The sequence below is a fragment of the Symphalangus syndactylus genome, chromosome 20, assembly GCF_028878055.3.
Source record: "Symphalangus syndactylus isolate Jambi chromosome 20, NHGRI_mSymSyn1-v2.1_pri, whole genome shotgun sequence".
Taxonomy (NCBI): Eukaryota; Metazoa; Chordata; class Mammalia; order Primates; family Hylobatidae; genus Symphalangus; species Symphalangus syndactylus.
Window position 1 is genome coordinate 18,983,514 of NC_072442.2, and position 18,769 is coordinate 19,002,282.

Sequence of the window (18,769 nt, forward strand, 5' to 3'; positions counted from 1 at the left end):
GTTAAAACAATTCAGTTTCCTTAATCATATCAATACATTAAAGTTAAGAAGGCAATGCAAAAGAATGGAAAGAACACTGAACTTGAAGTCAAAAGACTTGGGTTCAAATTCTAGCTGTTACTTACTCTCTTATTTTTATTTTTTATTTTTTTTTAAGACGGAGTCTCGCTCTGTCCCCCAGGCTGGAGTGCAGTGGCGTGATCTCGGCTCACTGCAAACTCCGCCTCCCAGGTTCACGCCATTCTCCTGCCTCAGCTCCTGAGTAGCTGCGACTACAGGCGCCCGCCAACACGCCCGGCTAATTTTTTGTATTTTTAGTAGAGACAGGGTTTCACCGTGTTAGCCAGGATGGTCTCGATCTCCTGACCTTGTGATCCGCCAGCCTCGGCCTCCCAAAGTGCTGGGATTACAGGCTTGAGCCACCGTGCGCGGCGTTACTTACTCTCTTAAGCAACTATTACTTATTAACCTCCCTACCTCTGAGAATTACAAAATGGGTATAGTAATTCCTCTATCCCAGGATTATAAGAATTAAATCATATAGATAAGTGCTTTAAAGTGTGAAGGTCCATAAAAAAATCAATCATCGGCCAGGTGCAGTGGATCACGCCTGTAATCCCAGCACTTTGGGAGGCCAAGGTGGGCGGATCATGAGGTCAGGAGTTCGAGACCAGCCTGGCCAATATGGTGAACCCTAGCTCTACTAAAAATAAAAAATTAGCTGGGTGTGGTGGCATGCGCCTGTAGTCCCACTTACTCTGGAGGCTGGGACAAAATAATTGTTTGAACCTGGGAGGTGGAGGTTGCAGTGAGCTGAAATCGTGCCACCACACTCCAGCCTGGGTGACAGAGACTCCGTCTCAAAAATCAATCAATCAATCAATCAATCAATCATCATAAATTGAAAAAATCTGAGTATGTTTAAACATATACTAGTTTTAAATCTTTCTGAAATGAAAGTTGCATATCTTACCACTACAGATAGGGTACTTATGGCATAATACATTTTACTATAATTTATAGAAAGGCACTACATTCAAGAGGTATAAAGCAGGACACATAAAACTTATGGATTACTAGAGAAGTTCTTGTTATGAAATAAAATAATCTGTTATTTTTCCTTAGGTATTAAGGACTGCAAGAAGCTAAATGACAGCTCTCTTCTAGAAACAACTCTAAAGAAAAACCTATTTTCAGATACATTGAAAATAATTTATTATTAATCATATTTTATTATTTGAAAAAATCCTGTATGGTATTAAATCTTTTTTTTTTTTTGAGACAAATTCTTGCTGCCAAGGCTGGAGTGCAATGGCACGATCTCGGCTTACTGCAACCTCCACCTCCCAGGTTCAAGTGATTCTCCTGCCTCAGGCTCCTGAGTAGCTGGGATTACAGGCATGCGCCACCACGCTCGGCTAATTTTGTATTTTTATTAGAGACGGGGTTTCTCCATGTTGGTCAGGCTGGTCTGGAACTTCCGACCTCAGGTGATCCGCCCGCCTCGGCCTCCAAAAGTGCTGGGATTACAGGCGTGAGCCACCGCATCTGGCCAGTATTAAATCTTAACCATAGTAACTAGCACTGTAATATTAAAAAACCTGTGTTCGTTGATTGAACAAAATACTTAATTTAAATGGGAGGAAATATATTCTTTGAAGTAGGAAAAACATCCATGAAATTCTGAGTGATTATGGCAGGAAAATAGAGGACAGACTCAATAAACTTGACCCAAATGCCGAAATCTAAGATTATAAACTGGATAGGGAGAAGCAGCTGAAGTTTTCCTGTTTCATTCTTCCTTTCTAAGAACTGGAAGTAGAGAGGTATTACATAGAAACTTTGGGGATAGACACACTTGTAATTATCATAGAATCATACAAGAGCAGAGAACTTCACTGTTCTTTCCTTTCTTTTTTTGAGACAGAGTCTCGCTCTGTTGCTAGGCTGGAGTGCAGTGGCGTGATCTTGGCTCACTGCAACCTCCGCCTCCCTGGTTCAAGAGATTCTCCTGCCTCAGCCTCCGAAGTAGCTGGGATTACAAGCGCGCACCACCACGCCCAGCTAATTTTTGTGTTTTCAGTAGAGATGAGGTTTCACCATGTTGGCCAGGATGGTCTCAATCTCCTGACCTCATGATCTGCCCGCCTCGGCCTCCCAAAGTGCTGGGATTATAGGCGTGAGCCACCACACTTGGTTGTTCTTTCCTTTCTTTTGGTTAATAACGTTCTTTGTTACAAACCACACTGATTTAAAACAAATTCTTTCCAGGTTAATTTTTATTTTATTCTATTGAGATCTGCCCTTAGAAGTAATTCATATCACAGTTCTAGAAGCACATATCCATTTTCCCTTCATTTAAATTCTTAACCTTTTCTCTCCTCTCTATTCATATATGCGTGCACACACACATACACACGCATACACCCTCCATCCTAAAGATTTTGTTAAGAGTGGCTTTGAGGACTTGCAGATTCTCACTTCTCTGACCACAACCCACATCTCCTCGCCTGTTCAGAGACCCTCTTCTTCCCCATTCTCCTCCCACACTAACATCTGGCTGTTTTTCGGTAAAGGATATTGGTAACATGGGAGGAACTGCTTCACACACTCTCTATATATAGAGTATGTGAAAGAAAGTAAGAATTAGTGAATGGCAATATTCTCTCAGCTTGTGGCTGATAAAACAAAACAAAACAAAAAACTACATTTTTTGGGCTGTGTATATAAAAATGATGTGCATCTTTCTGCACACAAACACTATTTTCGTTTGGCGAAAGTCCTGGATAAATAGTTTCACAGGGCAAAAAATAAAGAAAGAAAGAGAGAAAGGAAGGAAAGAAGGAAGAAAGGAGGAAAAAAGAAGAAAAGAAAGAAAACAAGGAGATCACTAATTTCAAATGACATTCTATGCTTTATTACCTAAGTAAGCTACCAACCAAAAAAGCAGAAAATAATAAGTAATTCACTTAGGAATGAGCATGTTTCATTGTCTTGTAATAGGTTCATCATCATTACGCAGTGAATCAGGGGGTATAATTACCTGGATATGCATTTTTATTATTGCTTTTCCAATTAGGGTTGCACCAAAGAAGGTCCAAAAAGGTACCAGAAAGTGTCCACATGTTATTCCAGCCAGATCAAATAAAGGATTTGGAATCTATAAAGAGAAAAAGAAGGACTTCCATATTATAATCCAAAGAACAATTTAATTTTATCACCCATTGATATGTGGCATTCTGCTTTCAGCCTGCTTACACTGCAAAGCAATATATGGTTTCCTTGATCACTACCGGATTGTTCAAAAGGAGGTCAGGCAAACATCCTAATGTGTCTAGAAGCTGGGTCTCATATTCACCTTAGGTGTTCAATGTGCTCACAGCAAACCAAGGTGTCCTTTTGCTTATATTACTCATGGCTAAGGCACTGTGTGTGTGTTTGTGTATGTGCCCATCACATGAGAACTGGATAAAGTTAGTGGACCTGCAGGAATTTAATCCCATTCAATGGATTCCTGGATATTTGGTGGCTGTTTTCTAAGGTGAGGTATGAGTGAAGAAAGAGCCTTAAGATTGTTTCAGCAGTTAGGGTTCTAAAATCTTTAGCTTGAAATGTGAATATTATCTGGAAAGCACTTATATTATTAGCAAATATTTTAATAAATTCTCAAATACATGTATGGGTGGATGTGCTGTTATTCTCAACATAAAATATTAATAATTTGTATTGTATTTTATGAGAGACCAAGTCTGAGGGCCATGTGACACAATTTATAAAGAAGATCAAGTGTGGAAATATGAGATCACACAGATTCAGATGTTTTGAATACACAGTCCCAGACAAAGAAGTGATTCACAACAAATACCTTTTCCAAACATTCCCACATTTTAAGAATGCTAAAAGACATTTCATGTAAAAATGCAAAGAAGCCACAAGCTGTTTTTGAGCACTTCATCCATTCTTCTCCTATGAAAGTACTCTGATCTTGTGGCTGTTGGCTGAACCATTAATAAGCCAATTAATTTATATAATTTCATTTTTGAACTTTGAAAGAAAAGGCTAGTTATTTAAAAAATATTTGTCACATATGGTCTTTAAAAAAGACATGACTAAATTAGAATTCAAGTATTCCTTTGTTACTAACACTTGGATTCAATGACTCATTTTTGTTTTTCTCATTCAAATTCAAATGCTTTAGGATTTTTTCATCTCTTACAACCATATGATAATATCATTTACACAGCATTACACCTGCTATTTGTTATATTTGCTCATGTGACTCTCATAATTCTATGAGTTATAACTTTTTTTTCCTTTATCATAAGGTTCCAACTCATGTTGAAATGAACATGAATTTAAAGTATTTCAGATATGTAGGCTGGGCGTGGCGTCTCACGCCTATAATCCCAGCACTTTGGGAGGCCGAGGTGGGTAGATCACTTGAGGTCCGGAGTTCGAGACCAGCCTTGCCAACATGGTGAAACCTTGTCTCTACTAAAAATACAAAAATTAGCTGGGTGTAGTGGTGCATGATCGTAATCCCAGCTACTGGGTAGCCTGAGGCAGGAGAATCGCTTGAACCTGGGAGATGGAGGTTGCAGTGAGCCAAGATCATGCCACTGCACTCCAGCCTGGGTGACAGAGGGAGACTCCGTCTCAAAAAAAAAAAAAAACACAAACAAACAAAAAAAGGATTTAAGATACATAAATCAGAGTATCCCTGAGCTAACATCGCTTTATGCAGGTTTTATATAAATTCTTCCTTGTAACTAATACTTGAAACTCTGGAAAAAGACTTCTTATCTATAAAATTGAGGAAAGAACGAAGTCACCCTTATTTGGTTAAATGTAGTTTAATTTGGTTAAATGTAGTATATTCTTCATGGGAAGAATGGATTTTGTCTCTTTTATTCTTACTGATTTAAGCCATTTAGTTCTGAAGTCATCACTACATGATGAAATACTTAAAAGCCAATAAACAAGATGTGAACATATTCAACAGAAAACAGCTCATTTAATAAGTTGAATTGGGCTGGGTGCAGTAGCTCACGCCTGTAATCCCAGTACTTTGGGAGGCTGAGGTGGGTGGATCACCTGAGGTCAGGAGTTCAAGACAAGCCTGGCCAACATGGTGAAATTTCGTCTCAACTAAAAATACAAAAAAATTAGCTGGGTGTGGTGGCGGTCGCCTGAAATCCCAGCTACTTTGGGAGGCTGAGGCAGGAGAATCGTTTGAACCGGGGAGGTGGAGGTTGCAGTGAGCCAAGATTGTGCCATTGCACTCCAGCCTGGGCCACAAGAGCGAAACTCTGTTTCAAAAAAAAAAAAAGTTGAATGGGCCAGGTGTGGTGGCTCATGCCTGTAATCCCAGCACTTTGGGAGGCTGAGGCAGGTGGATCACTTGGGCCCAGGAGTTTGAGACTAGCCTGGGCAACATGAGATCCTGCCTCTACTGAAAACATAAAAATTAGCCAGGTGTGGGGGTGCATGCCTGTAGTCCCAGCTACTAGGGAGGCTGAGGCAGGAGAATTGCTTGAGCCCGGGAGATGGAGGTTGCAGTGAGCCGAGATCATGCCACTGCACTCCAGCCTGGGTGACAAGAGGGAGACTCCATCTTAAAAAAAAAAAAAAGAAAAAAGAAAAAAAAAGGTGAATGATTCACAAAATTACATACCCAATAAAAGTGATAGCATTTTTGTTAATTCAGGAGTATATATGGATCAAAATATAACACTACCACTTAGTAAAAGTTCCGTTTTAACACAATTCACTTACTGAAGCACAGGCCAAAATTCCAAAAAATCCAACTTTCTGTACTAGTTTTTGAACTGCCAGTTTGGCCCGGGAGGCAAAGTCCTGTAAAAAGGCAAATTTAGAAACATTAATGAAAAGTAGGAAAAGAAGGAAAGATGGTTCTTTCTAGAGTTTATTAAAGATCTCACAATCTGATGACACTGATTAATAAGATGAATGATGAAAAAAATTATAGTAGGTTGTTCACTGAAACACAAGTAAAATAATGATAGAATATTACATCCTTAAAGTTAAGCTCTTACCACATTTTAAGAATAAACCAAAACACTGTAAATTTAAATTTAGTATTCTCTCTGGATATTCTAGGGATTAACAAAATACCGTAAACTAACCATGAACCAATTTATTATTCTGGAAACACTGGCCTACAACATCTACCTTTTCCTCTCTTCTATAATTTGCCAGACTTCATGAAGACATCTCTGCCGATCACTAGCCAGAAGATGGAAAAAACAGTTATGTGGCAATAAGTAAGCATTCATTATCCCAGAAGCAAAAGAACATCCTACATTTGCACAGCTTGTGCTAGTTTTGTAAAACATTCTCACCATGATTGTATTTGAGCCTTCAATTCTGGTATATAGGTATAGTGGATATTAGTATACCCAACCTATAGACCACAAACCTGCAGCCCAGAAAGGGTAAGTGATCAAGATCATAACGTCAGTTAGGGACAAAGATAGGACATGATTCAATATTAAGACTGTGAAATCAGTGCTTTTTATTTCACTCTGTTACCTCCTCCCATGCTGAAACATGCATTCGGCTGGCTAGTTCTTTCAGCATGTTGATGCTACAAATATTTGACTTTAATTCTTCTCTGGTTTTGAAATGGCATATATTCGAATCCAAATTCCAATGAAAACAGTTCATAAGACAAAAAAATGAGCTAATGTGTAAATGCTTTATTTTTTGTATGTGTGTAAATGCTTTATTAATAAGTCTTCATATCATAGAACTTCTTCCACTCTCTTTAGTCCAACTTTCCTTTTTTTTTTTTTTTTTTTGAGACGGAGTTTCACTCTTGTTGCCCAGGCTGGAGTGCAATGGTGCGATCTCAGCTCATTGGAACCTCCGCCTCCTGGGTTCAAGTGATTCTCTTGAATCCCAGTAGCTGGGATTATAGGCATCTGCCACCACGCCCGGCTAATTTTGTATTTTTAGTAGAGATGAGGTTTCACCATGTTGGTCAAGCTGGTCTTGAACTCCTGACCTCAGGTGATCTGCTTGCCTCGGCCTCCCAAAGTGCCGAGATTACAGGCATGAGCCACTGCACTCGGACTTTAGCCCAACTTTCTAAAAGACAATAAAGAGAATATAGAAGCTGGACAGCTCCAGCTGGGCGCAGTGGCTCAGGCCTGTAATCCCAGCACTTTGGGAGGCAGAGGCAGGCAGATCACAAGGTCAGGAGATCGAGACCATCCTGACTAACACAGTGAAACCTTGTATCTACTAAAAATAAAAAAAATTAGCCGGGCATGCTGGCAGGCGCCTGTAGTCCCAGATACTCGGGAGGCTGAGGCAGGAGAATGGTGCAAACCCGGGAGGCAAGAGTTTGCGGTGAGCCCAGATTGCACCACTGCACTCCAGCCTGGGCGACAAGAGCAAGACTCTGTTTCAAAAAAAAAAAAAAAAAAAAAAAAAAAAAGAAGCTGGACAGATCTATCATAGAGATTAGAAACAAAGTTGAAAGCCAGAAAAGCAAACTAGTTGAAAAATATACTTCTGTAATTGGCACAGAATCTGTGTATCCCCTTACAAAAACATTTTGACAAATAATATTGTGTAGAATAGTCCTACCAAGTTACCACAGTAGTTAATACTGAAATTAAAGCAAACAAACAAAAAACCTAACTCTACTTGTTGAAGATGATGAGAAAGTCAAAGAAACCAAACCAATAAACTATCTTTAAAAAAAATATGATCAGTCAATATAAACACTTTCAAGTCCAAATACATAGGCTCTCAAAGTTAATCATTAGTTAAATTCTACAACAAAATTTAGCAATTTTATAATTTATTTCCAAAGAGATAATTATTAATTTTTCTTTTTGGGATTAGACTTACTTTTTCACTAAATCAGTTATATCAGACTTTTTTTTTTTTTTTGAGACAAAGTTTCACTATTGTCGCCTAGGTTGGAGTGCAATGGTATGATCTTGGCTCACTGTAAACTCTGCCTCCCAGGTTCAAGCAATTCCCCTGCCTCAGCCTCCCAAGTAGCTGGGATTACAGGCGCCCGCCACCATGCCTGGCTAATTTTTGTATTTTTAATAGAGAGGGGGTTTCATCATATTGTCAGGCTGGTCTTGAACTCCTGACCTCCCACCTCAGCCTCCCAAAGTGCTGGGATTATAGGCATTTAGCCACTGCCCCAGGCCTCAGATTTAATATTTTTAAACAACTGAACTACTGCAGCAAAGGGTATTTTCTATTTTTATTTAGATTTCTAGCTGAAGGTTAATTTTTTTCTTAGCATCTATTGCATTAAGTGTGAAATACTGAGTTTTATTGATTTAAAACCATTTAAGAATATATAATCAATCAGTTTTCCTATATAGCTTATTTTAAAAACAAATTACATTTCTACTTCTATTACATTTTATTATTATTTACTGCTCCTTTTCACTAATCCTATCCTTCTGCAAAATCCATTTATTTTTAACAATTTATACAATTAGTCCCCAAATTACTAAGTTTATAATCCATTTGAAGCACTAAATAAAAACTGGTAAAAAATGTTTTAATTGTCTAAAGTATCAACAGATACTATGAAGTTATGAAATTTTAATTACTATAGCACAAGAATTAAATATATAAAATCAGGAAAATGCCTTCCTTTACAGCCCTTAAAATTTTCATAGCAAATCCACTTTTAATGAGAGGGAAGATTGTATTCAATTGCCAAGAAAAGGTAAACAACAAAAAAACATACAAATTTTATTTTAAAGACAGCACAATTTTCATAAGTTTTCCAAGTCAGATATATGTGGGAATATTTTTCTATCAGCATTAATGTCACCTTAAATAGACACAATTATAGAAAATTAGTTTTTCTACATTAAATGATATAGACAAGATCAACAAGTATTGTATTTAGAAGGTCTGGTGTCCTGCTTTCTATTAATTTCCTTTTTTTTTTTTTTGGCTTTTGAGTTTGCCAAAGAGCATTATCTTAATGTTAAGGCTTTAGAATTTTCTATTTATTTAAACCAAGTGACTAAGATTGTGCCATCATTTTAAACTGATGGCATTTTTCTACTCTATAGAATCATATATACACATACAAACTTAAATAAGAAAAGAGGTATAATTATACCAACCGGTTTATATAAAGAAAAAAATGATTAAACATTATGCAGATCACCTAATAATATCAAAGATACTTAAGACTACAGAAGATCAAGAAAACATGGTTTAAAAAACATCCTGAAAAGAGGTCAAAACACAGTGATCATTACTAACGAAGAGGAATAACAAGTAAGGAGCCATTTTTCCCTTTTAGGGAAGAGTATCTTTGCTTAACGGCAATTAGGCAAGAAGAAAAAATAGACTTCCTGTTCTTTCAGATGCCTGGGTGCTCCTCATTAGTTATCCTTAAGGGAGGTTCAACAATCTTTTTTTGAGCAAAAAGAGTTAATCTATCCAAACACGTCAAGCTGAAACCTCCTTTTACCTTTTTTAATTTTTAAATTTGAAGCTGGCATGTATTATAAGGAAAACAAGTAAAGTGCCTTTTTAATGGAGAGCTTTATTTTTTAAAAAGAGTGAAAGTCATCTACTGAAAAAGGATTTCACAAATTTTATTATGTATTTAACATACACAGTGACCATGCTACTTTCAGTTCCCATAATTTTTTTCCAGGTCTTTCACAATATTCTCAGAATTTAAATTACATTATATATCAAATAATCTACAAACATTTACTGAAATTATATTAATATGAAGTCTGCACAGTTGTTTTTATTTCAAGAAAATAAACATTAGCATAATATGCAGTTTGATGGACAGTATTTTCTTGATTTTTTTCCTTGCCAGTGTAATGAAAACAAAACCAGGAAAGCACTGTATTGGTATTTTAGAATAGTAAAATAACTAATGTTTAATGTTTAGATTTCATAAACACGAACATATTTTATTGTTTCTTATTTTAAATTTATTTTACTTTTTTTTTTTTAGCCGGAGTCTCGCTGTCACCCAGGCTGGAGTGAAGTGGCGCGATCTTGGCTCACTGCAACATCTGCCTCCCGGGTTCAAGCGATTCTCCTGCCTCAGCCTCCTGAGTAGCTGGAACTACAGGCACACACCGCGACGCCCGGCTAATTTTTTGTATTTTTAGTAGAGATGGAGTTTCACCGTGTTGCCCAGGCTGGTGTCAAACTCCTGAGCTTAGGCGATCCACCCGCCTCAGCCTCCCAAAGTACTGGGATTACAGGCTTGAGCCGGTGCGCCAGGCCCATATTTTACCTTTAAAGCCATATGTATAAAACTTAGTTATACGGTTTTAACAGCTTTATGTAATAATTTTATTGAAAACATTATTCTTTTATTATCCAAAATGTTCTATATGTTATGTGCAATTTTGCTTTCCTTGTTGCTCTGTAGGTTTTTTTTTGTTTGTTTGTTTTTGAGACGGAGTCTGGCTCTGTCGCCCAGGCTGTAGTGCAGTGGCGCAATCTCGGCTCACTGCAAGCTCCGCCTCCCGGGTTCACGCCATTCTCCTGCCTCAGCCTCTCCGAGTAGCTGGGACTACAGGCGCCCGCCACCACGCCCAGCTAATCTTTTGTATTTTTAGTAGAGACGGGGTTTCACCGTGGTCTCGATCTCCTGACCTCGTGATCCGCCCGCCTCGGCCTCCCAAAGTGCTGGGATTACAAGCGTGAGCCACCGCGCCCGGCCTGTTGCTCTGTAGTTTTAAAAGTTCTTTGTTTTTCTAAAAACAACTTCAGTATATTTTTTAATTATTTGTATAATTTGGCGGCTCTTATGGTGATTTTAGAATAGTATTGTCTATGAACTAAAATATATATATTCTCACTTGCCTTTATAATGAGAATTTTATTCTATGTATATTGCTAATAAACTTGACTCTATTACTCACACACCTAACACCACCGAAAAGCTAAACCAAAACATAAAAAATCTCTTTTATAAAATTAAAAAAAAATTTTAAACAAATTTTGCTGTTCTTTTTAGTCCAAGTAAAATAAAAAAGCTAAGTAAAAATACACACCAATAATAAACAATATTTTTAAGAAAAACTAAATAAAAGATTACAAACAAATTGTATGTTAGGTATTCAATGTTCCTGTTAAATGTTAAAAAAATTAATATTTCATTTGAATAGTTTTGGAGTATTGTGGGAACAATGTAGCATGTCCAATTTGATTACTTCCTCACATGTCATTTTTCACTTTTTCAAAAATCCATAAACTAAAAACAAACACCGTTTATTAGTTCCATTTCTCTGTATTTACATTTCACAACTTTTACCTATTTCACAGCTTAAGTGCCTGAGATGACAGTTTCATTCTCTAAGTCTACTTAAATATGAAGCATGCATTTACAATTAGCAATTACAAATCATTTTCTACTTTTCTTTTTTCACAAAAATAAAACCAATTATAGGTAAATAAATTACCTTTCCTACTACAACCCATAGTGATTATATATGTAAACCAATTATGCTTCTGAAACAGGAGATGCAAGAACCATTTTTCCAAGCACTACAAGACTAATAAAAAAAAGTCGGCGGGGCGCGGTGGCTCACGCTTGTAATCCCAGCACTTTGAGAGGCCGAGGCGGGTGGATCACGAGGTCAGGAGATCGAGACCACGGTGAAACCCCATCTCTACTAAAAATACAAAAAAAATTAGCCGGGCGTGGTGGCGGGCGCCTGTAGTCCCAGCTACTCGGAGAGGCTGAGGCAGGAGAATGGCGTGAACCCGGGAGGCGGAGCTTGCAGTGAGCCGAGATTGCGCCACTGCGCTCCAGCCTGGGTGACAGAGCGAGACTCCGTCTCAAAAAAAAAAAAAAAAAAAAAAGTCACAGCAATTCCTTATCACTGAATTTCAAGATTAAATACAGAAAGACAAAGTCTTAAACTATGAATATGCCTGTACCATTGTTGCTTCACATTTCTTTTCCTTAAGAAAGATATTTATGATTGACAGAGAAGAGAAACTACAAGGCTAATAATAGTCTGCAAAATATTAATCTTTGAATCTAATGATGTCAACATGAATGTAAATGTATGAAGTAACTTTTATGTTCAAACAGTAACAGTAAACGTTTTCATTTTCACGAGGAAGCCATATGAAAAGATCTCTTTGAAAGCAACAGAAGGCCATATGCGGTGGCTCACGCCTGTAATCCCAGCACTTTGGAGGCCAAGGCAGGCGGATCACCTGAGGTCGGGAGTTCCAGACCAGGCTGACCAACATGAAGAAACGTCGTCTCTACTAAAAATACAAAATTAGCCGGGCGTGGTGGCCCATGCCTGTAATCCCAGATATTTGGGAGGCTGAGGTGGGAGAATTGCTTGAACACGGGAGGCAGAGGTTGTGGTGAGCTGAGATCGTGCCATTGCACTCCAGCCTGGGCAACAAGAGCTAAACTCTTTCTCAAAACCAAACAAACAAAGCAAACCCAGAAAATTAGCTAGGCGTGGTGGCTGGTGCCTGTAATCCTAGCTATTCAGGACACCTAGGCAAGAGAATCGCTTGAACCCGAGAGGCAGAGGTTGCAGTGAGCCGAGATCGTGCCACTGCACTCCAGCCTGGGTGACATAAAAAAAATGAAATAAAAGCAACAGAAAATCCCTGAACATGTAAAACCAATGCAATGTTACTGAAGATAAATGTGTACTTGGTTAATATCTTATGGAAGTTTAAATTACCTGCCTTTATAACCCATTGCAGTCATGTGTGGCTTAACAACTGGCATATATTCTAAGAAATGAGTTGTTAGGCGATTTCATTGATGTGTGAACATCATGCAGTGTATTTATACAAACCTAGATGTTATATAGCCTACTACATACTTAGGCTATATAGTATAGCCTACTACTCCTAGGCTACAAACCTCCACAACATGTTACTGTACTACATCCTGTAGGCAATTGTAACCCAATGGTAAGTATATGTGCATCTAAACATGTTTTTTTAATTTTGTTTTATTTATTTTATTTTGAGACAGGGTCTCGCTCTGTCGCCCAGGCTGGAGTGCAGTGGCATGACTTGGCTCAATGCAACCTCCACCTCCTGGGTTCAAGCGATTCTCACACCTCAAACTCCAGAGTACCTAGGACTACAGGTGAGTGCCACCATGCCTAGCTAATTTTTGTATTTTTAGTAGAGTTGGGGTTTCACCACATTAGCCAGGCTGGTCTTGAACTCCTAACCTCAGGTGATCCGGTTGCCTCGGCCTCCTAAAGTGCTGGGATTATAGGCATGAGCCACCTCATCCGGCCTAAATATGTCTTTAAATATAAAAAAGGTACAAATACAATATGGTATATAAGATATTTTGGGCCAGGCACAGTGGCTCATGCCTATAATCCCAACAATTTGGGAAGCTGAGATGGGAGGATCACTCAAGCCTAGGACTTCGAGCACTGCCTGGGTAACATAAGGAGACCAAGTCTCTATAACTAATTTAAAAAAAAACAATTAGCTAGGTGTGGTGATGCATGTCTGTGTTCCCAGTTACTCCGGATGCTGAGGCAGGAGGACTGCCAGAGCCCAGGAAGTTGAGGCTACAGTGGGCGTTGATCATACCCCTGCACTCCAGCCTGGGCAACAGAGCAAGATGATCCCCCCCTTCAACATACACACAAAAGATAAAACTAAGTATAGTAAATATATAAACCAATGACACATTTCATTTACTATCAAGTATTATGTACTATACATAACTGTATGCGCTATATATATATATATATATATTTTTTTTTTTTTTTTTTTTCTTTTGAGATGGAGTCTTGCTCTGTCACCCAGGATGGGGTGCAATGGCACGATCTCGGCTCACTGTAACCTCTGCCTCCTGGATTCAAGCAATTCTCCTGCCTCACCCTCCTGAGTAGCTGGGATTACAGGCACGCGCTACCAGGCCCAGGTAATTTTTGTTATTTTTAGTTGAGACGGGGTTTCACCATGCTGGCCTGGCTGGTCTCGAACTCCTGACCTTGTGATCCGCCCACCTCAGGCTCCTAACGTGCTGGGATTACAGGCGTGAGCCACTGCGCCCAGCCTGTATGTGCTATAGTTTTATATGACTGGCAGCGTAATAGGTTTGTTTACACGAGCATCGCCACAAACCCGTGAGTAATGTGTTGTGCTACATTACCATGTCACTAGGTGCTGGGAATTTTTCAGCCCCATTATAAACTGTCAGACATGCAGTTCATCACTGGCTGAAAGGCTATTATGTGGTATATGACTATATATATTAAAACTACTGAGCTAATAATGCTTTCTTTTGGATTTGGAGCTGAAGTGATTTCACAGCCAATATTAAAAGCCTCAGAGCAACTGTTTCAATACTGATTCCTCATGTGTAATGGAAATTTATGTTAAAATATAGTCTATTTGTGAAGCTCTTGTGCCACCTAAAAATTACTTGCTGGTTTCTGTGTGCTACTCAAATATGCATGCCAAGCAATGAAAACTCTATTAAGCAGAAATGGAATGACCTGTCACGATGACTTAATAATTTAAGTTTTTTCAGCATAGTAGATAATGAGTCTGAAACAATAACTTGTTATTAAGACCCTAATAATGTATCATTAAATATTTTCTAAAATGAAATACACTATACAATTAACTATTATCTTTTTTTTTTTTTTTTTTTTTTTTTGAGACGGAGTCTTTCTCTGTCCCCCAGGCTAGAGTGCAGTGGCCCGATCTCTGCTCACTGCAAGCTCCACCTCCCGGGTTCACGCCATTCTCCTGCCTCAGCCTCCCGAGTAGCTGGGACTACAGGCGCCCGCCAACACGCCCGGCTAATTTTTTTGTATTTTTAGTAGAGACGGGGTTTCACCGTATTAGCCAGGATGGTCTCGATCTCCTGACCTCGTGATCCGCCCGCCTCGGCCTCCCAAAGTGCTGGGATTATAGGCTTGAGCCACCGCGCCCGGCCCTACTATTATCTTTATAGAAACTGTAATGTAAAATTTTCTGTAATGCAGTTATAACTTCAAATCTTTCTTGAACACAAAGTAAAGTGTCTTAATCACTATTTTCTACCCATTATCAGGGCTCTATGAGTTATTTTAATTTAAAAATATAGAGCATTAATTGAATTCAAAGTGAACAAAATATTCTTACTGTTGACTTCCTCAACAATATCACTAAAGTAATTGCTTATATTTTAATATTGCATATTTGAGTAAGCTTTTTTTTTTTTTTGAGAGGAAGTCTCACTCTTATCCTCCAGGATCTCAGCTCACTGTAACCTCCGCCCCCCGGGTTCAAGTGATTCTCCTGCCTCAGCCTCCTGAGTAGCTGGGATTACAGGGTATTGCCACCACACCCGGCTAATATTTGTATCTTTAGTAGAGACGGGGTTTTACCATGTTGGCCATGCTGGTCTCAAACTCCTGACCTCAGGTGATCCTCCTGCCCTGGCCTCCCAAAATGCTGGGATTACAGGCGTGAGCCACCACGCCCAGCCAAGTGAAGCATATTTTTAAGTCACACATTATTTATTGTTGTTGAATTATAACATAATAAGGTCATGGGATAAAGACTCTGGTTAGGAAATAAATTCTAGAATTACCAAAAAAATAGGGATATTGTTGAAATAAAGTGATTGTAAAACAAAGAAAATAGTTAATAAATTTTAAATTACTACCTATAAGATATTGGATAACAAAATGCAAACCCATTTAAGAACAAAAAGTGATGAGAACTGAGTTGTATAACTATTCCTGAAAATGAAACGTTTTAACATCCAGCTGATGGCTTACACAGTTAGATAAAGCCAACTGTAAAATCAGAGATGGTCACTGGTATTTCTATATATATCAGAAATTAGGGCAAAACTCTATATAATACTGCAAGCAGAATACATCACATGAACACATTTCATAAAAGCAAGGATATTTTATTCTGAAAATAACTTAGAGATTTAGAAGTTTTAAGAAGAGACTATATATAAAACATGCAATATAAACATAAGTACTCATATCTATCAAAATCAATGCAGGCATAACTAAAAACTACCAGAAGCAAAGAAGGATCTGACTGTTCTCTGAAACAGTAAGAAACATTTATTTTGGCAACTAGCTAAATTTATTAAGTACTCAAAAACTAGATGTAACTAGAAATCTGAAAACAAAATTCAGTTTGGGTTTCTGTTTATACTCATTTATATTATCTAGGGCAGTTTTGTTAAATTAAAATGTGGTGTGAAAATTTAGTTGGTAACAAATTACATCTTGCCTTTTATTTTTATTTTTTTCTTTTGAGATGGAGTTTTGCTCTTGTTGCCCAGGCTGGAGTGTAATGGCGCAATCTTGGCTCACTGCAACCTCTGCCTCCTGGGTTCAAGCAATTCTCCTGCCTCAGCCTCCCGAGTAGCTGGGATTACAGGCATGTGCCACCACCCCTGGCAAATTTTGTATTTTTAGTGGAGATGGGGTTTCTCCGTGTTGGTCAGGCTGGTCTGGAACTCCCCACCTCAGGTGATCTGCCCGCCTTGGCCTCCCAGAGTGTTGGGATCACAGGCTTGAGCCACCATGCCCGGCCTTACATCTTGTGTTTTAATGAACAGAATAAAATGGTGAGACCTCACAAGCAATGGAAGTAAATACTGTTTCATGAAACATTTATTCTAGTTACACACAAATTGGCTCTGGGTTGCTAAGTACAATGTATTTTGTATTGTTGGCTACAGTTTAAAAAAAAGGAGTAAAAACGTCATTGATCTAGAGGCAGCTGTGCCTGTAGTAGGTCTCATGATGCTTTATCCAAATTACACTTTTCAAAAGTTACGTGAGAACTGATCAACACAAATTTTTTTCGTGTATACACACAGGAAATATATAATCCACTGTGAACACCACACATTTCAGAGTGTTGTGCCAAAAATAGGAAGCTATCAACTATTTCTGGGTCAAGATCAGGATTAAATGGATTTCTTGATGTATAGATGTATTTCTGTTACCAAATTTACGTGGGCAGGGTGCAGGAGAGAACAGTACGAGTAGTTTTTTAAACTAAGGCATAACATATACAGTAAAGCATACAAATCTAAAATATACATCTTAATGGAAATTTACAACACACCCATGTAACCACTACTGAGATCCAGATATAGAACATTACCGGAACTCCAGAAACCCTGCTGGTGGCACTCCTAGTAATTACTCCCTGCAAAATAACCATTAACATTGGCTTCCATTACCACAGATTTAGCTTTTCCTATTTTTGAACTTCATTTTAAAAATTTGTTTTCTCATAGTTTATTTTATTTTTTTGAGATGGTGTTTTGCTCTTGTTGCCCAGGCTGCAATGGTGCGATCTTAGCTCACTGCAACCTCCTACTCCCGGGTTCAAGTGATTCTCCTGCCTCAGCCTCCTGAATAGCTGGGACTACAGGCCCATGCCACCATGCCCAGCTAATTTTTGTATTTTTTTAGTGAAGACAGGGTTTCACCACATTGGTCAGACTGGTCTCAAACTCCTGACCTCGGGTGATCTGCCTGCCTCGGCCTCTCAAAGTGCTGAGATTACAGGCGTGAGCCACCGTGCCTGGCCTGAACTTTATATAAGCAGAATTATACAGTATGTCCTCTTTTATGTCTGGCTTCTTTAGCTTAACATTATATTATGTCCAGGTGATTCATCCATGCTGTTGCCTGTAGCAGTAACCAATTTGTTGCAGATGCTACATATTATTCCATTGTATAGGTATATCACAATTTATTCTATTGTTGGTGGACATTAGGGTTGCTTCCAGTTTTGAACTACTATTTAAAAAATCTTTTTATTTTTCTTTTCTTTTTTTTTTTTTTGAGACAGAGTCTTGCTATGTCGCCAGGATGGAGTGCAGTGGCGTGATCTCGGCTCACTGCAACCTCTGCTCCCGGATTCAAGTGATTCTCCTGCGTCAGCCTCCCCAGGAGCTCGCACTACAGGCGTGTGCCACCATGCCTGGCTAATTTTTGTATTTTTAGTAGAGACGGGGTTTCACCATGCTGGCCAGGCTGGTCTGGAACTCCTGACCTTGTGACCCGCCTGTCTTGCTCTCCCAAATTGGTAGGATTACAGGCGTGAGCAACAGCGCCAGGCCTTATTTTTCCTTTTTAAGCTATCTCCTACAAGAAGGAAATTTTGAGTTACTATAAATAATGCTGCTATGAACATTCTTGTACATGTCTTCTGGCATATCCTTCTGGTGAGTATAGACTTATAAATGGAATTGCTGGATCATACAGTATGTGTATGTTTAACTGTAGTAGACAGTGCCAGTTTCCAAAAGTGACTGTAAATCAAATTATTCTTAATACTGCTTCCATTTTGCCAGCTGATAATAACTGTCAATTGAAAAAAAATCTAAATGATTTTCCTTTTGTACAGATGGTTCTAAAGAGTGTGTTTGTCGGAATTAGCATGAGGATTGAATAAGTTAAAGCAAGAAAACGAGGAATGAATAGCTTTAAATATTTTAAATGCTAAGTTTTAGAAAAACAACTTATAACATTTTGAAAGTTACTTCCAATTTCCTTAGGAAAACAGAGATAATTGCTTAGAAAAAAAATGTACTTTTTGTGCACACTCAATTTGGGAAGACAAAATTGAAACCTTTTTCAGAAATCAGAATTCTTATTTAAAAGCAATTAAATTTAACTGAATAAACCTGCTAATTACTATGTGCAAGGTAATAATCCAAAGATGAGAACATAGTGATTCGTTCATACATTCATTCAGTATATGTTTAACAAGTGTTTAC

General features: G+C 38.4%; 1 protein-coding gene across 4 annotated transcripts in view; it reads right to left on the minus strand.

Moving 5' to 3' along the window:
- The window catches only part of VMP1 (vacuole membrane protein 1), a 139,617-nt gene that overhangs the window by 26,672 nt on the left and 94,176 nt on the right, over window positions 1–18,769 (minus strand). For all 4 annotated transcript variants that reach the window (XM_055257860.2, XM_055257861.2, XM_055257862.2 and 1 more), the window contains 2 exons: window positions 5,776–5,856; window positions 3,044–3,160 (listed from right to left, as the gene is read on the minus strand). In XM_055257860.2, coding sequence (XP_055113835.1) covers window positions 3,044–3,160; window positions 5,776–5,856 — 198 coding nt within the window. The remainder of the gene's footprint in view (window positions 1–3,043; window positions 3,161–5,775; window positions 5,857–18,769) is intronic.